Source organism: Toxorhynchites rutilus, chromosome 3 (genome assembly GCF_029784135.1).
Source record: "Toxorhynchites rutilus septentrionalis strain SRP chromosome 3, ASM2978413v1, whole genome shotgun sequence".
NCBI classification, from domain to species: Eukaryota; Metazoa; Arthropoda; class Insecta; order Diptera; family Culicidae; genus Toxorhynchites; species Toxorhynchites rutilus.
Genome location: NC_073746.1, coordinates 54,481,455 through 54,503,326, shown reverse-complemented (window position 1 = coordinate 54,503,326; position 21,872 = coordinate 54,481,455). Strand labels below are relative to the sequence as shown.

Genomic DNA, 21,872 nt, shown 5'->3' with positions numbered 1-21,872 from the left:
AAATCGTATAATTTTGCACGTGCCAAGTCTTACAAGAAATCCGAATGAATCATAATCGCATATAATATCAATCAAAGTATGTATCGTGTATATTTGAAATCGCATAAAATATAGAAACTCGATTTTATATACCATTATCAAATTAAGTCGCAATTCGGTATAATAAACATCAGTTTTATGATGTACATTGTCGTAAAATATATTTAATCCGCATCATATGCGTATATTACGCTGATGCAGTTTGTGTGTCGTATAAGCGTATAATTTAAATCAATTCAGTACTGTAGTAAATCGTGTTGCATGCTGAAGAAAATCATGGAACAGTAAATCATATTAGATCCTAATAAAGAACATATTACATCATATTGAAATGTCAATGATGCACTCGAAAGTTTTAACCGCTGTTGAATTAAATTTCAGCGCGAGATAGCTGGTGGATGATAATCCAGACGACCGGAGTTCGAACCCACATCGGAGCAGTTTTCACCAAACATCAATCTGTGCCATTTCAAACATTCATATTCCACTCCCAACACAAGTCAATCAAAAAATTATTATTTCTACAAACATAAATACTCATATATAAAAATGGCGATTCGTGAGGCTATAATAAACATTTCACGAAAATATTCTGCGCCATTTGTTTTTTTCTATGTCTGTAATAAATCGTATATAAGTATGGCAAAAGTCGTATTTGGTGCTTTGACAATTCATGAATATATTCATATTAGATCGCAATTCAATTCCAACATAATCGCTATTATAGCCGGTCAAAGTTGCATATTCATCCAAACAAATTCGGTAAGCATTTGCCATGTATGTATATAGCCTCCACTTTTGCATGCATATGCCAGTTAGGCGCATTATATGCCAACCAAATTTTAGGGCATATGCCCAACAAACATTAAATCGTATAATTTTGCACGTGCCAAGTCTTACAAGAAATCCGAATAAATCATAATCGCATATAATATCAATCAAAGTATGTATCGTGTATATTTGTAATCGCATAAAATGTAAAAACTCGATTTTATATACCATTATCAAATTAAGTCGCAATTCGGTATAATAAACATCAATTTTGATTGATGTTATATTATATTGATTGATATTTTTTATTTTATTTTTTTTTTTTATTTTTTTAGCCCTCCACTCACCCCCATCTCGAAGAAACTCTTATTCGAGAATCCTAGAGTTGGGCACCAATTGTTTTTTGCTGAAAAAAAAATTTTTAATATAATTTACAATTCCACAGGACAAAACAAGATATTTAGGTACGAGGTGAGCGGACAATAACATGTTAAAGCAAAGATGTATGGATCCCAGTGAAAATAGTATTTCTTTTAAGGGATCCAATATAATATAAGAATATAACATAGTAAAAAAGATAAATAGAAACAAACAACAAAAATTTGAATATAAAACATAGATTGTAGAAAATTATGAGAAAAACTGGCAATTATACAAAAATAAGAAAGCTAAACACTGAGGTGGTTTATTGTGGTTGATCGAAATCTATACTAGGAAAACTCTTATGATCGATTTTAGGTATAGCTTCAATTTATTTTTAAAAATATCTGAACGTGTTATTGCTCGGATTTCCGGTGGCAAAGCATTGAAACGGGACGGTCCATAAAACAAAATGCGCTGTTGGCCAACATTGGTTGTTTACTTAAATAAATTTTACAGTCTGTAATTCGCGCAGTCCAATAAGAGGCAGTATACTATGAGAATCGTCAGAGTATAAGTCCGAAGTAGGATGAAGAATTGGTAGTCTGTATATGATTTTCAAACATCTATTCTGCAACACTTGTAATTTTTTTAGTTTTGTTTTACATGCATGCCCCCATACTATTATTCCATATTGCAATAGTGAGTGTATACATGCAAAGTAGAAATTGATTAACGCTTTCTTGGCCACAAAGTGGGATACTCTCTTTAATAAACCACAGAGTGAAGAAATTTTTCTCTCCAAATAATTTACTTGTTGTGTCTATGATAAGGTCGTGTCTAGCTGAATTCCAAGATATTTGAAGTGGTTAACCTTGTCAATTGAAATATCCCCGACCTTTGGGTCGGGACAAAAGATGATTTTTTTCCTAGGTGAGTGGAAGAACATATATTTTGTTTTTGACAGATTAAGTGACAAAAGATTGTCTTGAAAATAAGTAAGAAGAACATTTATATCATTTTCAATATTTGAGACGACGGTTTTTGATTCAGAACAAGGATAAAATAATGCAGTGTCGTCAGCAAATAGTCTAGCTGTTCCTATCAACGGAAGGTTACCTATATCATTAACGTACATAAGAAACAGCAGAGGCCCGATATTACTACCCTGGGGTACTCCTATATTTATTGGACGCAGGATACTTCTGGCATTATTCAATGCAACATATTGGTGTCTATCGGTGAGATAATTTTGCACGAGGTCGTTGGCTATTCCTCGAATACCATAGATATTCAATTTTTTTAGTAATACATTATGATCGATTGTATCGAAGGCCTTGTTTAGGTCAAGAAATAGTGCTCCAACTACCTTTTTGTGATCGATTCCATCTATCAGCTCATCCACAAGCTCAGTGACGGCAGTTACAGTGCTGCTGCCACGCCGAAATCCGTACTGGAGCTGGTAGAAGACGTTATTTTTATTCAAGAAATCAAGAAATCTGACAATAATGAGCTTTTCAAATATTTTATTAAACACTGATAGGGTTTATATCGGTCGATAGTTGCTAGGATTCGTACAATCGCCAGATTTAAAAATTGGCACGACTCTAGCAATTTTTAGACAGTTTGGGTTTCTTCCTGTAGACAGCAATATGTTGAACATTTCTGAGCAAATTCTAGAAAAGGCAACTGCGTTCGTTTTTATTACATTCACTGGGATATTATCAGATCCGCAACCTTTTTTGCTGTTCAGATCTTGTATGATCGTTAGCACCTCAGCTGGATTTGACGTATATAAAAAATTTGAGTTTGGGACATAACGAGTGTACATCGATGGATTACCATTATTACGCTTAGGAATTTCACGAGATAGATTATATGCGATTATGATTTATTCGGATTTCTTGTAAGACTTGGCACGTGCAAAATTATACGATTTAATGTTTGCTGGGAAGATGCGACGAAAACAATTGAGCTGAGAGTGGATAAAGTTCCGAAGAAAATTTGCACCTGTTGTGCTGCTGACAACATGAACGCTGCAAATGTTTGCTTTCAATTTTAGTGGCATTGTATTAAGTTTGAAAGCATTGTATGAAAAATAAATGTTTGTAATAACTTAATTTTTTTTTCATTCCTTGGAAACTTTTAACTTTCTTCAAAACAAATACCGCCATAATAAGGTTCGAGCAGTTTTTCTATCGGTCGACGCGGTGCCAGATTGACACAGGTTTGGCTCGTAATTGGTTGTCGAATACGAAGGGTAGGTCGACAAAATCATTGCAAAATGGCACGATATCGGCATCGTTGTCGACACCATTTGTTGGGACCGATTCGACACAACAATGTAGAGTGGGCGAAGTTGCCAGTTGCCTAGTGTGTAAGCTCCCGTTTGATTACACTATGTAACATCAACTAATGTTTGTATTACCAAAGGTATTGGGTATTCTTTTTCCAAGGATTTTTCTAGGCGCAACTTCAAAAGCAACGCATCAAGAGATGAATTCTAATTCGACGGTGTGAGATTTGATTAACCGCGTTTACGACATTGAGCTTCGTTTACTAGTTTAGGGGAACGTCAAAGAACAACTGATTTTTACGCGGAATGAACACGTTTTGAAAATTAAAATTATGAATGAAAATTAACTTTTTCGTATCAAATTAGTACCCTATTTTAATGAACAACACTTTTTTGCATGTGGTGAAAAAATCTTATACGAAAATTGTTTTTGAAGACATCTTCATATTATAATGAAAAATTCATTAACAACGTTGGAAATGTATATACGAATAGTTAAATGAAAGTCAGAAGTACGTGTTGATACTTAACATGATGGGAAAATTTTCATTTAAATTTTAACATTTCGAAACCGACTTCTTGTCTTTAGTTCTGATAGAGAGTTTGAGACCAAAATCATGGCCCCTCATTGAAAGTGGTCACCACACGTCGATACTGTACCATTGTCCAGGGCAAGGCGCCTAGAAGTATATCCTAAGGTGAGGCCGTTTCGTCACTAAGTTGATTAGGGGAGCGGTATATGGAAACAGTACGGAAGAAAGTAGAAGAGGAATTATTTGCTTGAAGCGTGAAAGAGACAGACTGATCAGGAGCGAGTTTCGGCACTAGCGTATTGTGTTTTGTTTACAAACAAAACACAGTAGACTTCCAAGATGGCTGAAGAGTGCTTTTAGCAAGTTGGCCCACCTTAGGATATACTTCTAGGCGCCTTGGTAGAGAGTACGTTTATGTAAAGGTTACCAGGACTCGAAGTGTGTAACGACACGATCCACTTATACACTCTCAACTGTGACATGTTAGGGTGGATTTAGACTAGTGATATATTCATGTGAAGAAATATGATGAGATTTATAAAAAAACGCATCAACTGTTTACACTAGCGTGAACTTCTACAATGAATATATTCATATTTTCGGTGAATTTATTCAACTGCAGTAGAACTGCATCCAAATTTAGTGATTTCTCACCAGTGCGCCATTCACAAGCGTTTACATATGCTGATTTAAATCAAGTTATACATACCTCGAATAAGTGTATCATATTTATTCTCACCCGTTTGCACCTATTTTCACGTGAATAAATCCATCTATAGCTATAGATCTCCCTAATGTAGCTTTGACGGAAAGCAGCGATCGCAAAGCAATTCATAACAAGTGTTTTTTTTTTGTTGCGAATGTTACGTGTTCTGCTCCTTTTTTTTTTTGAAAATACGTCAATAATACGTGATATAGTGGAGTTAGTGAACTATTAAAGTCAAAATAACGGAAATAGTACCCAGGATGTGTTGTTTCTGTGCTGCTTTTTGAAACTGGTATTTTTACGGCGGCTCGACTGCGATGTAAATATAAACTATATATAGACAACTCTACCCAGCAAACATTAAATCGCATAACAAGCGTATATATAACATCATATGCCCTAAAATTTGGTTGGCATATAATGCGCCTAACTGGCATATGCATGCAAAAGTGGAGGCCATATACATACATGGCAAATGCTTACCGAATTTGTTTGGATGAATATGCAACTTTGACCGGCTATAGTAGCGATTATGTTGGAATTGAATTGCGATCTAATATGAATATATTCATGAATTGTCAAAGCACCAAATACGACTTTTACCATACTCATATACGATTTATTACAGACATGGAAAAAAAATGGCGCAAAATATTTTCGTGAAATGTTTATTGTAGCCTCACGAATCGCCATTTTTATATATGAGTATTTATGTTTGTAGAAATAATAATTGTTTGATTGACTTGTGTTGGGAGTGGAATATGAATGTTTAAAATGGCACAGATTGATGTTTGGTGAAAATTTCTCCGATGTGGGTTCGAACTCCGGTCGTCTGGATTATCCACCAGCTATCTCGCGCGGCTATCTGAAATTTAATTTAACAGCGGTTAAAACTTTCGAGTGCATCAGCATTTCATTGACATTTCAATATGATGTAGTATGTTCTTTATAAGGATCTAATATGATTTACTGTTTCATGATTTTCTTCAGCATGCAACACGATTTACTACAGTACTGAATCGATTTAAATTATACGCTTATACGACACACAAACTGCATCAGCGTAATATACGCATATGATGCGGATTAAATATATTTTACGACAATGTACATCATAAAATTGATGTTTATTATACCGATATGCGATTTAATTTGATAATGGTATATAAAATCGAGTTTTTACATTTTATGCGATTTCAAATATACACGATACATATTTTGATTGATATTATATGCGATTATGATTTATTCGGATTTCTTGTAAGACTTGGCACGTGCAAAATTATACGATTTAATGTTTGCTGGGTATGGCTCGATGTGTGGCACCCGGATGCGTGAGCGTTCGACCATTGATACCCGGACTCGAGTCCTGTTGCTGTTGAGCTGATGAGCAGCTGAGCTGATGAGTTGCTGAACTGTTTAGCTGCTGAGCTGCTGTGCTGTTGAGTTGGAGAGCTGCATAGCTGTGGATCGCAAAAGCTGCAGAGTGTGAATTGAGAGACGCGAAAGAATTTTTCGTCTACCGCGCTTTATGATATGACGTCAGTTTGTTTTCGTTTGTCCCTATTCGTTCTTTAGTTTTAGCAGAGATGGCAGATAGGAAAAAGGTTTTTGTTTTGAAGATCGTTCGTTACTTCATTAAATTTTTCTTACATTGGCAAACAAAATAATAAACATTATTATATGCTTGTAAATAAAATTGCTATATTATATTGTTATTTAAACATGATTGTGGAAACACATAAATTTATTTTTGCGTGCTGAATCAAAACAACTCCGAAAACCACCCAGCATAAATGCTGATGATTGATAATGGTCCCTTTGTTACCTTTGTCTTCGCGAATCATTATTTCTCGTTGCGCCTATTAGTGCGCCTAAAAATATATCGGTAGTTTTATCAAAAAACGTTGTCTCGCCCAATATTTCTGAAGGCATTTTATTTGGCTACTACTGGCTCTAAGCATCTTCTTCTTCAGCATTCAATATTTGTTGTATATTATATTATAAGAATTCATATTAGTTTTAGTTTGTGTGCAATTACAAATTAAATTCGTTTATTTTTTTGCTTTCCGTCTATTAAGAAAATGCACACTATAAAATGTCCCATGTGCCATTGTTCATATGCAATTGTGTGGACAACTGAGCTGAAGTGCTGTTCCAAATGAGCAGCTCACTTGTATGAGCTGAACGGCTCTGAGCCGCTCACCATGATGAGCTGATTTGCTCATCTCTAATTGACATCAACCAAAAGTTGAATCAAGAGCTTCAGGAAGCTAAAATCCGAATTGCCGTCCACAATTTCCTCTAGTTTTTGATTACAAAGAAAATCTAAATAGAATATCTTTACGCAGCAATGAATAAATATATACATTAAGCTAAACTACAATAGAAATAAACTTATTTAGACAAATTTTTTATACCGCTCCAAGATTCTTGCAAAGCTAGTACGTCACAGCTTCACTGCTACTAATGCACTAGTCAGTCCAAACTACCTTTACATAAATGTACCCTGATCATTGTCCTCTCGAATGTACTTGCATACACATCCTAGCATCTATAAAATGTAAGAGGTGCAATGTGAAACATTGATTGCCTTTTTGTAGACCCTGTAGACTACTTTGACAGTTTTATTAATTTGTAAATAAAGTATTTTTCTCATCTGGCTAAGTCCGAACAAATTTGCGTACCTATCCTTCTCCTCTGCGATAATTAATTAATTGTGTGCAACTCATCTATCCCACATGCTTCTTTCCAAACATTATTTACACAAACAAACGTGCGCAAGGACAGGGACAACAAATATCTCGCTTATCATATCTTTAATCATAAAAAAAACACGTCTGAGAAAGTACTTCGTCTAGATATTTAATGTGAAGCGCTGCAGAGTAATTACATCCGGAAATAGCAAAAACAAAAAGTGTGTGTTTTCAGCATATACAGTTTCCACACCATTCGTGCATCAGATATTTACAGTTCATCTGCGTAACACGAAACCAATTGTTGGCCATTGCTAATTCACCTGATTTACATATCACCAGCATCTGAGCCGTTATTTCGGCCAGTCAGTCAGCAACCCTGGGTGCGCTAGCAAGTCTCATTATGGACAACGGTACAGCAGCAGCAGCAGCCTCCGAAAGCGAGGAGATACTGTTTCTCAAGCACGCAAAGTACTTTGTCCGTTTCTTAAACATTCTTCCGCCACGGCTGGCGTCACACGACTCGACTAGGTATTTCGTGGTGTACCCAAACTTTTTTTTTCTTTTGATGTGTAATCGATAGAGTGTTTGCTATTCCAGGGTCACGATAGCGTTCTTTGCTGTCAGTGGATTAGATGTTCTGGACTCGCTGCATCTCCTATCGGACTCGTTCAAGACTGATATCATCAGTTGGATCTATCACTTGCAGGTCATACCGAAACCTGGGGCAAGACAGTGCGGTGGGATTCAGGTTAGTAATTATCTGGGGCCTAACTGACTTTTGCTTTGGATTAGCTACTTAAACGTTCAAGTGAAGCAATGATAAAAAGTGTGGTTTTTAATAAAAAAAATTTTATGATACTCAACCAGGGATCCAGCACGTGGAACATTGAAAACGCACCGGAATGCTGCGGTCTGGAGGCCTACCGTTGGGGACATTTGGCAATAACGTACACCGGAATTGCGGTCTTGGCGGCGCTTGGTGACGATCTTTCACGGCTCGATAAGAAGGCTATTATCGACGGAGTTGCGGCAGTCCAGCGGGAGGACGGAAGTTTCAGTGCCACCATCGAGGGCAGTGAGCATGACATGCGGTTCGTGTACTGCGCGGCCGCAATTTGCGCCATGCTCAACGACTGGGGCAAAGTGGACAAACGAAAGATGGCCGATTATATACTGAAGAGCATTGTAAGAAGAGTGTGCTTATATGATCGATTCTGTTAATAGTAATTGATTTTTTTAAGCGTTACGATTATGGCATCAGCCAACACTACGAGATGGAATCACACGGAGGGACCACATTCTGTGCTATAGCTGCACTGGAATTGAGCAATCAGCTTGATTTGCTAACACCGGAAGTTAAGGAAAAAATCATTCGATGGCTTATTTTCCGGCAACAGGATGGTTTCCAGGGCCGTCCGAATAAACCGGTCGATACGTGCTACTCCTTCTGGATCGGTGCGACCCTTAAAATGCTCGAAGCCTTTCATTTAACTAGTTTTAAAGATAACCGAGCGTACGTTCTTTCGACGCAGGACAAAGCGGTGGGAGGCTTTTCCAAATGGCCTGGCTCTCACACCGATCCGTTCCACACATACTTTGGCATCTGTGGGTTGAGCTTTCTGCGGGAACCTGGTTTGCAGCAGGTCATTCCAAGCCTAAACATATCGCAGCGCGCCTTCCAAAGACTGAAACAGTTACATGCTGCCTGGGAGTTGGAGCCGGATCTGAGCAAAAGTGATGTAAGAGTTAACATTGAGTAAGGGAGCGAGCGAAGTGAAAAAACCGCCGGATTAGTTTTATCGCACACTAGTGACGTAGGTAGAGAAGGGATTAAACTCACCAGTTGATACTATTTATTTAGTTGCTGACCAGATTTACAGTTGTTTTCACCAAATCAGACAATCGGGAAAATTAATTGCGTCGTCGATTTTATGTTTTGTTCCTCGCTGTGGTAGAGTTTTATAGCGGAATGCGGAATAGTAAACCGTAAGATGAATGTGTATATTGTGTACCACATTTCTGTGCATATGCAGAAATATAGAATTTTTGGTATTAGAAACAACATTTGCGTTTGATTTTGTGTCTATGAAATGAGATCGGATGAGCTGGGTTCTAGAAGGAGTTTACATCCAACAGAATTGCACACTCAGCCAGAAAACTCTGATCTTATATCGACGAATAACGCAGAGGGAGGTAGGTTTTCATGCGACAATGAACCTGGACAGAAAGGAAGCTTCTTCTCTTCCATACATTGGCGACCTTTACAGGGAACAATTCTCAGCTGTGTTCACGAATGGAACGTTTGAACCTCACAGGTGTGTAAAGCGGCGGCCAACGTACCTCATCGGCCCACATCCATAGATCTCGCTTAACAGAGTTGAATCCAATTGTGCACGTATAAAATGTTCAACTAATCCGGGTCAGGATGGTATACCAATAACCGTGCAAATTATCTACCCTTGGCAACTATTTTCTCCAATCGCTCTTCGTCATCAGGATCCTCCTCGAGTACATGGAAGAGATCTTTCATGACGCGTGACCAAATATCCTACCTGTTCAATCTACATTTGCAACATGAAAACAACAATATTGCGATGACAGATTTTAACATTTTTATTTCTCAACAATTATCTATATAACAAAAGAATCGATATTGTATCCGTATGTGCAAAAATATTCGCAAAAAGTTTGAGCAAGAATACAGTGTTGAACTCAAGCATGAATGCGTGAAGACCTCTGGATGTAGTAAAAGTTAAAAAAAAAGTGTAGTAAAAGTTAAAAGTTAACACAAAGACACTGTCTCGAAGATAAATCTTACCCAAGCTCGCTTATGATCTGTCTGTCTCTCTCACGCTTCAAGCAAATAATTCCCCTTCTGCTTTCTTCCGTACTGTTTTCATATACCGCTCCACTAACCAACTTAATGACGAAACGGCCTCACCTAGTACCATAGACCCGTCTTGATACGTAGTTGACTTGCCCTGTTTGCCCTGTCGCAATTGAAGATACAGAAAAGTGTTTGGATGACGGCTAGTTCAGATAAATGGTTTGAACCAGGCAGTCATTACTGCTTATTTCATAGCGTTAAGGTTGTGTGCGGATTGGGTTAATTATGCTATCATATTATATTCTTCATGGTGGGTTTGAATTCCACCAAAGTAGAAAATGAAATAAGGATATTCAGGATAATATGGAAATAACAAAAAATAACCTTCGATAATTCCTAATCTATGTTAAAAATGTGAAATAATACACTTTTTTCTACCTGTCCTATGAACAGTTTGAACAGGCGGACGAGACGCCTCTGTATAAAGGGAGATCATTCGGAACTGTCAACGCCATTTTTTTCAGCCATTCTTTGTGTGGACACCGACTGGACAACATCGTTGCTGGACGAGCTGGACGGCGAGGGATCGAGTGCCTTTCTCAAGGCAAGAGGGCGGAGGTGGTAGCGCTGGAGTAAAGTAGAGTAGAGTTTTCAAAGGGCCTTTCTCAAGGCTAGAGACGAATGAACTGCAAAAGTTTAAAGTCTCTATAATACAATACCTTCCTTCCTTCCTTCCTGTCAACGCGTAGTGGTCGCATGTGTTTTTTTTTATCCGCGATTGTTCCACAGTATTTTCTATTTGTTTTACTATTTTCGAGATATTCGCGGCAAGCTTGAGTTCTAAAAGAATTTTGAACACTGGAGGTCGATGTGGCCGTTGAAGATGCATCCTTGCATCAATCTTGCAATTGTAATCCGACGCAACTATTAGCGAATTCGTTTTTGTTCAGTTTCAACCCCAGTGCCACACTAACTTCTGTCAAAACGTTTTTTTATTCACTCAGTTTCAACCAAGTGTCGCACTAGGTTTGCCCCGAAAGCTGTTAGTTTCGCACTGAGATGCTTCACGGGTTGGCACCCGGGTTCACCAATACAAAGGATTTGTTTATCTTCCTGAAGCTGAACAAGATTCCGGATGGGAAATATCACCTCAAAGTTTTAAAGGGTGGAGTTTCAACCAGCGCCGCTGATGTGGATGTTTTCCATAATGTCGTTGATGTGCTCAAAAGTCACGAATGGCAGTTTTTCACTCATCGAATTTCCCATGAAATTCCTATCAAGGTATTTCTTACTGGATTGCCTTTGTTTGAAATAAACGATCTGCAAAAAGAGCTGCTGGATAATCAAGTGGTCCCACAGGACGTAAAGGCTTTGACGGCAAAAAGCAACGATTATGCCCTTTACTTACTGCACTTTGCAAAGGGATCTGTGAAGCTTCAACAATTGCAAAAGGTGGATACTCTTTTTAATACAATCGTCACGTGGAGATACTTCACTAGGAAGTCATCGGATGTCCTACAATGCTATCGTTGCCAAAAATTTGGTCACGGTGCATCAAACTGCAACCTTCTATCTCTGTGTGTCAAATGTGGAGATAAACATCCTACAAACCAATGTAAAATTACGCCGAAGACTGGTAACGAAGACGAAACAATTTCTCATATCAAGTGCCATACTGCAAGCTACCGAGGGTGCCCAGCCCGGAAAATGTACCTGCAAAACTTGCAGATGATGAAGTAAATGCAGGCAGAAAGCAAATTCAGAAATCAAATCTAAATCGTCAGGACCCTATCCAGCGCTCAACTGTAGTTCACAGTGTAAACTCAACGAACCATTCGAACCGACCATCGTATACTCAGGTGCTGAAGCAGCCACCAATGTCCATCACAGCCCCGTCTGCTCGCTCCGCGTGCGAACCCACAGTAAATTCCGATTCCGACGTCTTCACAATTTCGGAATTCTTGTGTTTGGCGCGAGATCTGTTCGTCAGCTTAAAAGCTTGCCAGTCTAAGGAAGAACAATTCATCGCCCTATCGGAGCAGATGATAAAATATATTTATCCTGGATAATTCACAAGTTCTGAAAGTGATGTATTGGAATGGTAGATCCATTTCTGGAAAAACACTTGAATTTTTCGACTTTCTCGAGAAGCACTCGATTGATATAGCAGTTGTGACTGAGGCGTGGCTCAAGTCAACAAAATCATTTCTTTATTCATCTTTCTGTTGCATACGGCTAGATAGACAAAGTAACGAAGCCGATCGGGGAGGAGGTGTCGCGGTTGTGCTCAAAAAAGGAATAGCCTATACCCAAATCAACATTAGGACGAGTGTCATCGAATCGGTTGGTGTCGATATATATCAAGAACATGAACATACTTTCCCGGGAGTAGTTCACGGGAGAATCTCAATCGCTTCCAACGTGACTTGCAGGATATCCAACGACGTTCCGTTCCCTTCTTTATCGTTGGGGATTTCAATGCTCGTTACCGAAACAGGAACTGCGCAAAGGCGAATAAAGCTGGAGATTTGTTGACACATAAATCATCTTCCAATGGCTATTTTGTGCATTTTCCAGAGAATTATACATACTATCCAGCTGGTCGTGGTCGGACATCTACCTTGGACATAGTTCTTTCGAATAATTTGATTCGCTTGTCTATGTCGAAATCTAAAGTGATTCACGAACTGTCATCCGATCATTTCCCTGTGCTATTTTCTATTGACATCGATGTCCCGTTCACCGATACTCTACAAACATATAAATGTTTCCATCGTGCTGATTGGCATCTTTTCCGGCGAATCATCAACCAACGGATCCACCTTCAATCGCCACCGTTTTAATGCAATTGATGAAGCAGTTCTACTTTTCAAAGATAATGTGATTTCCGCTGAAGCTTCTGCAGTTCCTCTTGTTCCAAGAAGAAACTACCAGACACAAGCGATTCCGGAATCGACAAGACAATCAATTCAACTTCGAAATAGGCGTAGAAGACAATGGATCAGATCAAGATATCCGTATATTGCAATGATACTTCAGACTCTTAACAGGCGCATACGCGAAGAGTGCTCCTTCGCTCATTTTCAGAAATTTGGTGATACACTTAACAGTTTGCAACCCGGATGTAAGGAGCTGTGGAAAATCAATAGAGCACTTAGAAAGAATTGCAAATACAGTCCACCATTAAAAGATGGTGACAAACTCATCGCTGCTGCTTCCGAAAAAGCTGATTTACTATCCGTTAGTTTTGCCAAATCACATGCTAACTCACTTCCAGACGACACTAACGTCGCTGTGGCGGTTGCTCAGTCGGTCGGTATGATTCAAGATTCACATGTGAATCTCGTTCCTACCATGCTAACTCGCCCCACATAAATTTTTAATATTATCAGAAACCTGAAGAACAAAAAAGCCCCTGGAGACGATGGAATACGTAACGAATCATTAAAGCACCTGCCGAGGAAGACCCTAGTGTTTCTTACAAAAAAATTCAACGCGTATCTACGTCTTTCTTATTTTCCGTCATCTTGGAAGCACGCCATCGTAACTGCAATACCGAAAGCTCATAAGGATATATCTGACAGGCACAACTACCGCCCGATTAGTCTATTAACAACGCTAAGTCAACTATTAGAACGAATAATTCTGAAACGGTTAAACCGTCACGTAGAAGCAGCCAACATAATTCCCTTCGAGCAATTTGGATTCAAAATGGTCACTCAACCGGCCACCAGCGTGTGCGATTAACACGCTCTATCAATTGCTGCAAAGAAAACTTCGGGCATGATTATGCTGGACATTGAAAAGGCATACGACAGCGTTTGGCAGGATGCGATCCACGTTCAGCATCAACATCATCGGAGCTTTTCTCGCCAGGTGAATTGATGCAAATCTTTACATCTATGTTGACCGCATTCCGTCAATGCAAATCTAAAATCGACCAGCTCCATGTTCTGGCATCCTTTATCGAACATTATGGATCGTAATTCGCTCCGATTTATGACGTGGAACGCTCGCTCTCTCAGAGCGAAAAAACTAGAGTTGGCGAACTTCATCACCGAACACGGAATAGATATTGGCGCACTAACAGAAACACATTTAACACCAAACGACAGTTTTTCGTTGCCTGACTACAGCATTGTCCGGCTGGATCGCGTCAACTCTAGAGGAGGTGGAGTTGCAATCGTCGTGAGAAAGGGCATTCGTTTTTCCATCCTACCGCACTTGAAGACGAGTGTTGTGGAGGCCGTCGGAGTGGTGATTAAGACAGGAGCTGGTGGTATACGGTTCATCGCGGCTTACTGTCCTCGACAATGCACAACCAGACGGCGCCAGTGGTTGTGTGGTTAGCGTAACAGCCTCACAATCCGATCGGCCCGGGTTCAATCCCAGCTGGCGTCGTTGGGATTTTCTGAGGCGAAAAATCTCTGGTTACGTCTTCCTTCGGAGGGGAAGTAAAAGAAGTTGGCCCGGCTCATGAGTTGTTGAGTCTGATAGGTAGGAACAGGTGGAGTCGCCTCCCTGATGTCGGTGATTGGCACTGAAGTGGCGGAAATAGGCCGACGAAAAATAAGCGAAGATAAAAAAAAAATGCACAACCAATTCGGGACTGGCAGAACAGTACAAGCGAGACTTAAACATTCTCACCATCAACAGTAGCAACACTCGCTTCATCTTATGTGGCGACTTCAACGCTCGCCACTCACTGTGGAATAACCAGCGGTCCAATTCAAACGGCACCCTCTTATACCAACATTACCAAGAACATCTGTACGAGATTGCCTTTCCGGATGACCCGACATACCTTTCTCCAGCAGGGAACTCATCGACGTTGGACATTGTGATCACGAATGTGAGAGCGTCAAAACCTCGGGTCCATAATGACCTAAGCTCTGACCACTATCCCGTGCTATCCACCTCGCAGCTAACTGTGGAAGCTGCCCCGCTTTTTAAACGAAAAGACTACCACAACGTTGACTGGGTGGCTTTCGGTCGACTTGTGGATCGTAACATCGACGATGATATTCCATTGGTGACGACTGGCGACATCGACAGTGCGCTGGATGGCCTTCAGCGCGCAATAACAGTGGCAGACGAGGCTCTCATCCGGCAGGTTCCTGTTCGGGGTAAGCTTCTAAACATTGATTCCCATACTCGGTACATAATTAGATTGCGTAACATATATAGGCGGCAATTTCAACGGACTGGAGAGCTTGGCAAAAAACATGCTGCAGTTTTCCTCACCAAAGTGATTTCCTTCAGGTTAGATGCAATTAAAAACAAAAACTTCGAACGCGAAATCCGCAACCTGAAGGATCACTCTCGTCCCTTCTGGAAGGTTGCCAAGGTGTTGAAGTCTCACCCAAAACCAATACCACCACTCAAGGCAGGTGATTCAATTTTGATTACTTCTTCAGAAAAAGTTAACGCACTCAGTGAACATTTCCTTCGCTCGCACAATATTGGGCTTGTTTATCAAAGCCCATTTGAGCAGCAGGTTGAGCATCATCTTCAAAATTTTGACGCAATACCTTCGCACCTTCCAAATGATCAAAGAGTGAATATTTATGAGGTCCGCTCAGCCATCAAATTCACTAAAAACATGAAAGCCCCCGGTTTTGACGGTATCTTCAACTTAGTCATTAAAAACCTTAATGACAAGGTATACGCACTCTTAGCTAACACATTCAACAGATGTATGGAACTTCATTATTTCCTATCTGCTTGGAAAGTAGCAAAAATCATACCTGTGGTCAAACCGGGAAAAGACCCCACACTTCCCTCGAGTTATAGGCCAATAAGCTTGCTCTCGGCTATAAGTAAACTATTTGAGAAACTTCTTCTTAACCGTTTACTAGCATTTACCAACGAACATATTATTATTCCCCCAGAGCAGTTTGGATTCCGTAGGGGTCACAGCACAATCCATCAACTGCTAAGACTCAAACAAAAAATTCAACAACATAAGGCAGTATCTAAGTCCACAGCTATGGCATTGTTAGACGTTGAAAAGGCGTTCGACAATGTTTGGCATGATGGGTTTATTTACAAACTTTGCCTCTCCAATGCTCCAGTTTATCTGGTAAAAACAACCCGCAGTTACCTCCGAAATCGAACATTCAGAGTTTCTCTGGGCAGTGTTGAGTCAGAAAACTGTCTCATTAATGCAGGTGTTCCCCAAGGTAGTCTTCTGGGACCGATTTTATTTAACATTTTTACGTCAGACTTTCCGAACCTTCCTGCTGGATGCAATTATTTCTTCTTTGCGGATGATACTGCAATTTCAGTAAAAAGAAGAACCCCACGGGAGCTGACGAACAAACTTCAGAATTGCCTTGATATCTTTGTTTCCTACGCTAAGTCGTGGAAAATAAAAATCAATGCTTCAAAAACAGACACTATCATCTTCCATCACAGGTTATCTCCCAAGCTTATACCAGCGCCTAACTGCAAAGTAGTAGTCAATGGTGAGCCAATTGAGTGGTCCTCACAGATTACTTATCTTGGTGTAACCATTGATTCCAAACTACTCTTCAGCCAGCATGTGGATAAAGTTTTGTTCAAAAGCACAATTTTGATCAAAGCTTTATACCCGCTAATTTGTCGCAAATCCAGGCTCTCCAGGCCTAACAAACTTGCTGTCTATAAGCAGATTGTAGCGCCCGCAATCTTCTATGGTTCGCCAGTGTGGGACTCTTGTGCGGCAACGCATCGCAATAAAATTCAGAGAACTCAGAACAGGTTTCTCCGGATGATCCTAAATGTACCGTTTGGGACCAGAACAGTCGATCTACACGATGAAGCAGCCATACTCCTAGTGGAAGAGAAACTCGCTGAAACAAGAAGAAAATTAATGGAAAAAGCGAATAGTTCAGAATTTCAATTTATCAGATCCCTTGTTTAAATTTCGATTTCTTCTTTTTTTTTTGTGTACATGTTAGTATTAAGTGTAAATAGTAGTTATAAGTAGTTTTAATTTCAATTTAAATTTCAAGTGCCAAAGCACAAATAGCATACAAACTTTGCTGTAAAAACAGTATATCAAATTTAGTAGAAATCTAATCTAACAAAGCTGAAAAGCCACTAGAGCTGTATCACTTAAAAAATTGAAACTCTGTACATGCACAAACCGAACAATAAAAATGCAATTTTAAGTAAGTTAAAAGTAAGTTTGGCAGGATGCGATAGTCCACAAAATGCGCGTAGCTAACTTTCCAACCCCACTAACTAAAATTTTGTTATCATTTCTGAAGGACAGAAGCTTTCAAGTGTCTATGCATGGTAGTCTGTCACAGACGGCGTTCCCCAGGGTTCCGTGTTGAGTTCTATACTCTACAACATTTTTGTTTCGGGCATCGAAATGGTTGAGGGAGCTATATTTTGGAATATTTTTTCTTTGCTGACGATACTGGATATGTAGCTTCAGATAGTTCACCGGAAATAATCGTAGATTCGCTTCAGTACGCACAGCAAGTTCTAGAAACATACCTACAGAAGTGGAAAATTAAAGTTGTAAACTTCAGTACTTACCTCAGCAGCAAGTATCTGTCGCAGGTGACGATGTTCCCTGGTCCGATGAAGCAGTTTAGCTCGGTTATATTAAGCTGTTGAAGATAGCGCTTAACCTAAGTCCCTTCCACCCGTGCATGACCTAGCTAATTTGGCCCCTCTAGATGATTGGATCTCACACTTGATTCCCAAATTCTGGGATAGCTGTAGAACATCTGGCAACCTGCTACTGCATGCATACGTTCCATAAAACAAATAGGCTTAAGAAATCATCCTTTTTCTATCCCCAATGTTTAGACAAATTCGAAGGTTTATTTTAATACTTTTTTCCTTTAATATACATTATTGATTAAAACTGTATCTGAAATCTCAATAAGCTGATTATGTATGAATTGTAGCTGTAAGGAACTCATATCTCTACAATAATACAGTACACTCCATATTTTGTAAAATGATACTTTTCTTGAAATAAAAATAAATAATAAAATAATAATGAAGGGTTAAATAAATAATAGTTAAACGTGACACTTACAACTATAGAGGAATCGCAACTTTGTGTACCCCAATATCATTAAAACCATTGAAGATCGGAAGCTGGTCGATGATATCTACACGGATTTTTCCGCAAACTTCGACTCGAAATCAATCACGAAATTTTGATAGCCAAACTCGAACGTTTCGGTTGTTCTAATACGCTACTCGGCTGGCTCAATCCATAACTAGTTAGTCGTTCGATGTCTGTTAAATTTGGTGATACAATATCGTACCCATTTTCAGTCATCGCAGGTGTTCCACAGGGCATCCATATCGGACCCTTCTTGTTTTTGCTGTATATGAGCGATGCAAACCTTATACTTAAATGTCTCAAGCTCTCGTACGCGACGACTTCAAACTATGCTTGAGCTTAAGCTTGGGTAGACTGTAATTCGTAGTTGCTCTCCGTGATTGACCTGAACCAGTGAAATTGCACAAAGAACACACCATATGACGCTTGGGTGTAGCAAAACATTCTCATTGTACAAGTTTCGGTGATTCTAGCTTTAAATAGTCAATAACGACGCCAGCCACTAATTTACAGTCACCAGGGGAAGGAAAGGAATGTTAGTATGATAATCGCCGCCCGTAGGCCAGAAGGTTCGCCTCTATAGCGTGGTTACCTAACGTTTATCATGGAAGAGATAGGTGTAAGTGGGGAAGGTAAGAATCACGATTCACTGAAGAAGACCACTAGACGAAACGAAGGGCCCTATTATAGAAATCGAGGCGATAAGAATTTTGCTCGTTAGCTCTATTTTACTACACCCATACCTCGATATACGGCCGCTCTTTATACGGCATATTGCTATAATGGCCCTCTCCAATTCAGGCACGTTTTCGATTTACGGCCTAAAATGTTTCGTTATAACGGCAAAAAATAATGAGGATTGGTTCAAAAATCACTTTTGTACAGAAGTGAAAAAAATATTTGCGAGACAATAACTTAAGCAACATACAAATTAGGTATGTATACATACACATCCATGTAACATGAAGTTGTTTCATTTTTGTTTATAGATTATCGTTGGTTTTTATGTATGTATGTTGTATGTATTGTATGTTTCATGTTCATGTTATGTGTGTATTTTTGATTTAAATGAAATAAAGATAAAGAGATAAAATGGATTTTGAATGATAAACCATGTTACATATTTATCAAATTTAGAACCGATTTGATTGAATCTGTATGAATTTGTATTAGAATAATTGATTCCTTATACGGCTTTTCGCTTTGCGACCGAATTTCGTGGAACGTATCTAGGCCGTAAAGCGAGGTATGGGTGTATTATAGAAATGGAGCAATTCGATAGCACCGAGCGAGTGATAGCTATCGATGCAACCCAGATTCCTATATTTTCGAGCAGTTATGGACACCATGTCGGCCGAGCGACGAAACCCAGTTCCAAACATAATCGAGTAGTCATTGGCCCGATGTCGACCGAAACGAAGTAACATGCTACAAAAGTGCTGGAATCTACCTCCGCTTTACCCCCCGCAGGCAGCACTGACTATAGTTGAACTATAATTGTATGCAATTTTTTGGTACTGAGCGAAACGGCATCACTGTAGAGATTGCTTTTTCTCTTTCTCTCTAAATTGTCATTCAAAACATAACAGAGAATGACTCGAGAACTAAATTTTGTAAGTAAGGATAATTTTGATATTTAATTATAAAATATAAATGATGTTTCCTTGATTAATTTCAGTAACAAATTCAACAACACGAAGACAAAATATAGGCGAATTTGTGGTGAACGCAGCTAGTCTTTGTTGATATATCGCGTCAAAGGAAGGAAAGCAGCAGCAACAGCAGAAATGTATAAATGAAAATGAAAGAATAGCGGTGATCTGAATGGAATGAAAACGGAGTTTGCAGCTTCGGTAAAGTATTGTTTTTGGGAACAGACCAAAGCGCTCATCTCACCATAATCACCAACAACAACTTCAACACGAACGTAACCAATTTGAATACCCGTAAGTATGACTGCTTTTAATTTTTACTTATGATATGAATTTTGTTCTCTTTATTTCATTTCAGAATAAAAAACTCATCCATCTCAACAGTCATGATTGCCCACGAAGTTAGGTGTGTCTGCTAGAGGGAACGAAAGGGATAAAAATAATTGAGCCGACTGCGATTCCGATGAAGAAATTTGTAGCTGACGGGAGTTTACTGATGACGGTATAATCGCTGCGAATAGTATACATCAACAGTGCACAATTGTATGAATTTATTATAAATAAATATTTGTAAACAACGCAATTTTTTGTTTTTTTTTTGCTTAACATTGAACTTTTTGAAAACACACAGCCATAAAAACGGTTGAGCAGTACTGCAATCGGTCGACGCGGTGCCAGATTGGCACAGGTTTGGCTCGAAATTGGTTGTCGAATACGAAGGGTAGGTATCGTTGCAAAATGGCACGATATCGGTTTCGTTGTCGACACCGTTTGTTGGGACCAATTCGACACAACAATGTAGAGTGGGAAAGTGCTACAAAAGTGCTGGAATATTACCTCACCTTGCCTCCCGCAAGCAACAATGTCTATAGTTTCAGCTATAATTCTACAAGATAACTTGAACAGAGCGATCACTGTAGCTTTGCTTTCTCTCTTTCTCGCTAAGCTGTCATTTAAAACACGAAAGCGAGTGCTACATTTAAAAACAAAACATTGAAGCAGTGGTTGAATGGTTACAACAGCAAAAGGTAATTTCCCAAATCAAATGACTTGCACGGTAGGCTTATAATTTCATTATTCTCAAAAGTAAACTTCATCTTATTTCAGCTGTTGCGGCACAAATTTCATGCACCAAACCCGTCCTGGAGAATATGCAACTGGAACACCAGTGATTGAAGAATGATTAGCGAGGATGTGAATAAGATGAAACGATTAATTACGATATATTACGGCTAAACTGAGGAGGATAAATAGAATGGTATTACTAGCGAAGACGATAGAAGATTAGGCTTTAAAATTTATTTTTTTACAGCTGTTGCTGCTGCTCTTTCTCCCTCATTATAACGTATGAAAATCCCGGCCGGTGATGTTAACGAATTTAATGAGGAGGATGCTTCGAATGTTGATGGTATTACCAGAGTTGAATGATCAGCTTATCGTCTTATCGTCTTATGCGTATAATAAAATGATTATAAAGAACGCTTTTCTGCACTTTTTATTTTAATTTTCTTGAACACAAACAAAACTATAATAAGATTCAAGCAGTGCTGCGATCGGTCGACGTGGTGCCAGATTGGCACATCCTTGGCTCGTAATTGGTTGTCGAATACGAAGGGTAGGTCGACAAAATCATTGCAAAATGGCACGATATCGGCATCGTTGTCGACACCATTTGTTGGGACCGATTCGACACAACAATGTAGAGTGGGAAGTGTCTGAATTTTTCGAGTTGTTTGGTTCACTTGTTGCATATCTTCAGAGAATGATTTTGTTTCGGTTTGCGTCCCTGATATTTTCCTTTGGGAAACATTTCAGAAACGCTTAAATATGTGCAATTTTCAACACATGTTCGTTTGTTTTTATCAGTATTTGTTTTACGGTGCTGCGAGAATAGTCTATACAAGGTAAGTGTTCA

General features: G+C 39.2%; 1 protein-coding gene and 1 long non-coding RNA gene across 3 annotated transcripts; both read left to right on the top strand.

The window, feature by feature from the left end:
• The first annotated feature begins 7,279 nt into the window (after positions 1 to 7,279).
• Positions 7,280 to 9,466, top strand: LOC129776564 (geranylgeranyl transferase type-1 subunit beta). Of its 2 annotated transcripts, XM_055782281.1 has the most exons (5): positions 7,280 to 7,622; positions 7,744 to 7,932; positions 8,002 to 8,152; positions 8,272 to 8,589; positions 8,646 to 9,466. In XM_055782281.1, exons 2-5 carry the CDS (start codon positions 7,805 to 7,807, stop codon positions 9,162 to 9,164), a joined length of 1,116 nt encoding a protein of 371 aa, XP_055638256.1. In that variant the 5' UTR covers positions 7,280 to 7,622; positions 7,744 to 7,804; the 3' UTR covers positions 9,165 to 9,466. The 2 variants fall into 2 exon arrangements, with proteins under 2 accessions (XP_055638256.1, XP_055638255.1); XM_055782280.1 differs by having other exon boundaries at positions 7,280 to 7,932.
• An 11,388-nt stretch (positions 9,467 to 20,854) lies between these two features.
• Positions 20,855 to 21,418, top strand: LOC129779803 (uncharacterized). Its single transcript, XR_008743773.1, has 3 exons — positions 20,855 to 20,985; positions 21,065 to 21,215; positions 21,270 to 21,418. It is a non-coding gene; the product is annotated as an uncharacterized LOC129779803 (long non-coding RNA).
• The last annotated feature ends 454 nt before the right edge of the window (positions 21,419 to 21,872 follow it).

Coding starts and splice junctions, on each gene's coding strand:
- LOC129776564 (XM_055782281.1), top strand. CDS start 7,805: ATGGACAACGGTACAGCAGCAGCAGCAGCCTCCGAAAGCGAGGAGATA. Junction 7,933..8,001: donor GCGTCACACGACTCGACTAG/GTATTTCGTGGT, acceptor TTGCTATTCCAG/GGTCACGATAGCGTTCTTTG. Junction 8,590..8,645: donor ATTATATACTGAAGAGCATT/GTAAGAAGAGTG, acceptor GATTTTTTTAAG/CGTTACGATTATGGCATCAG.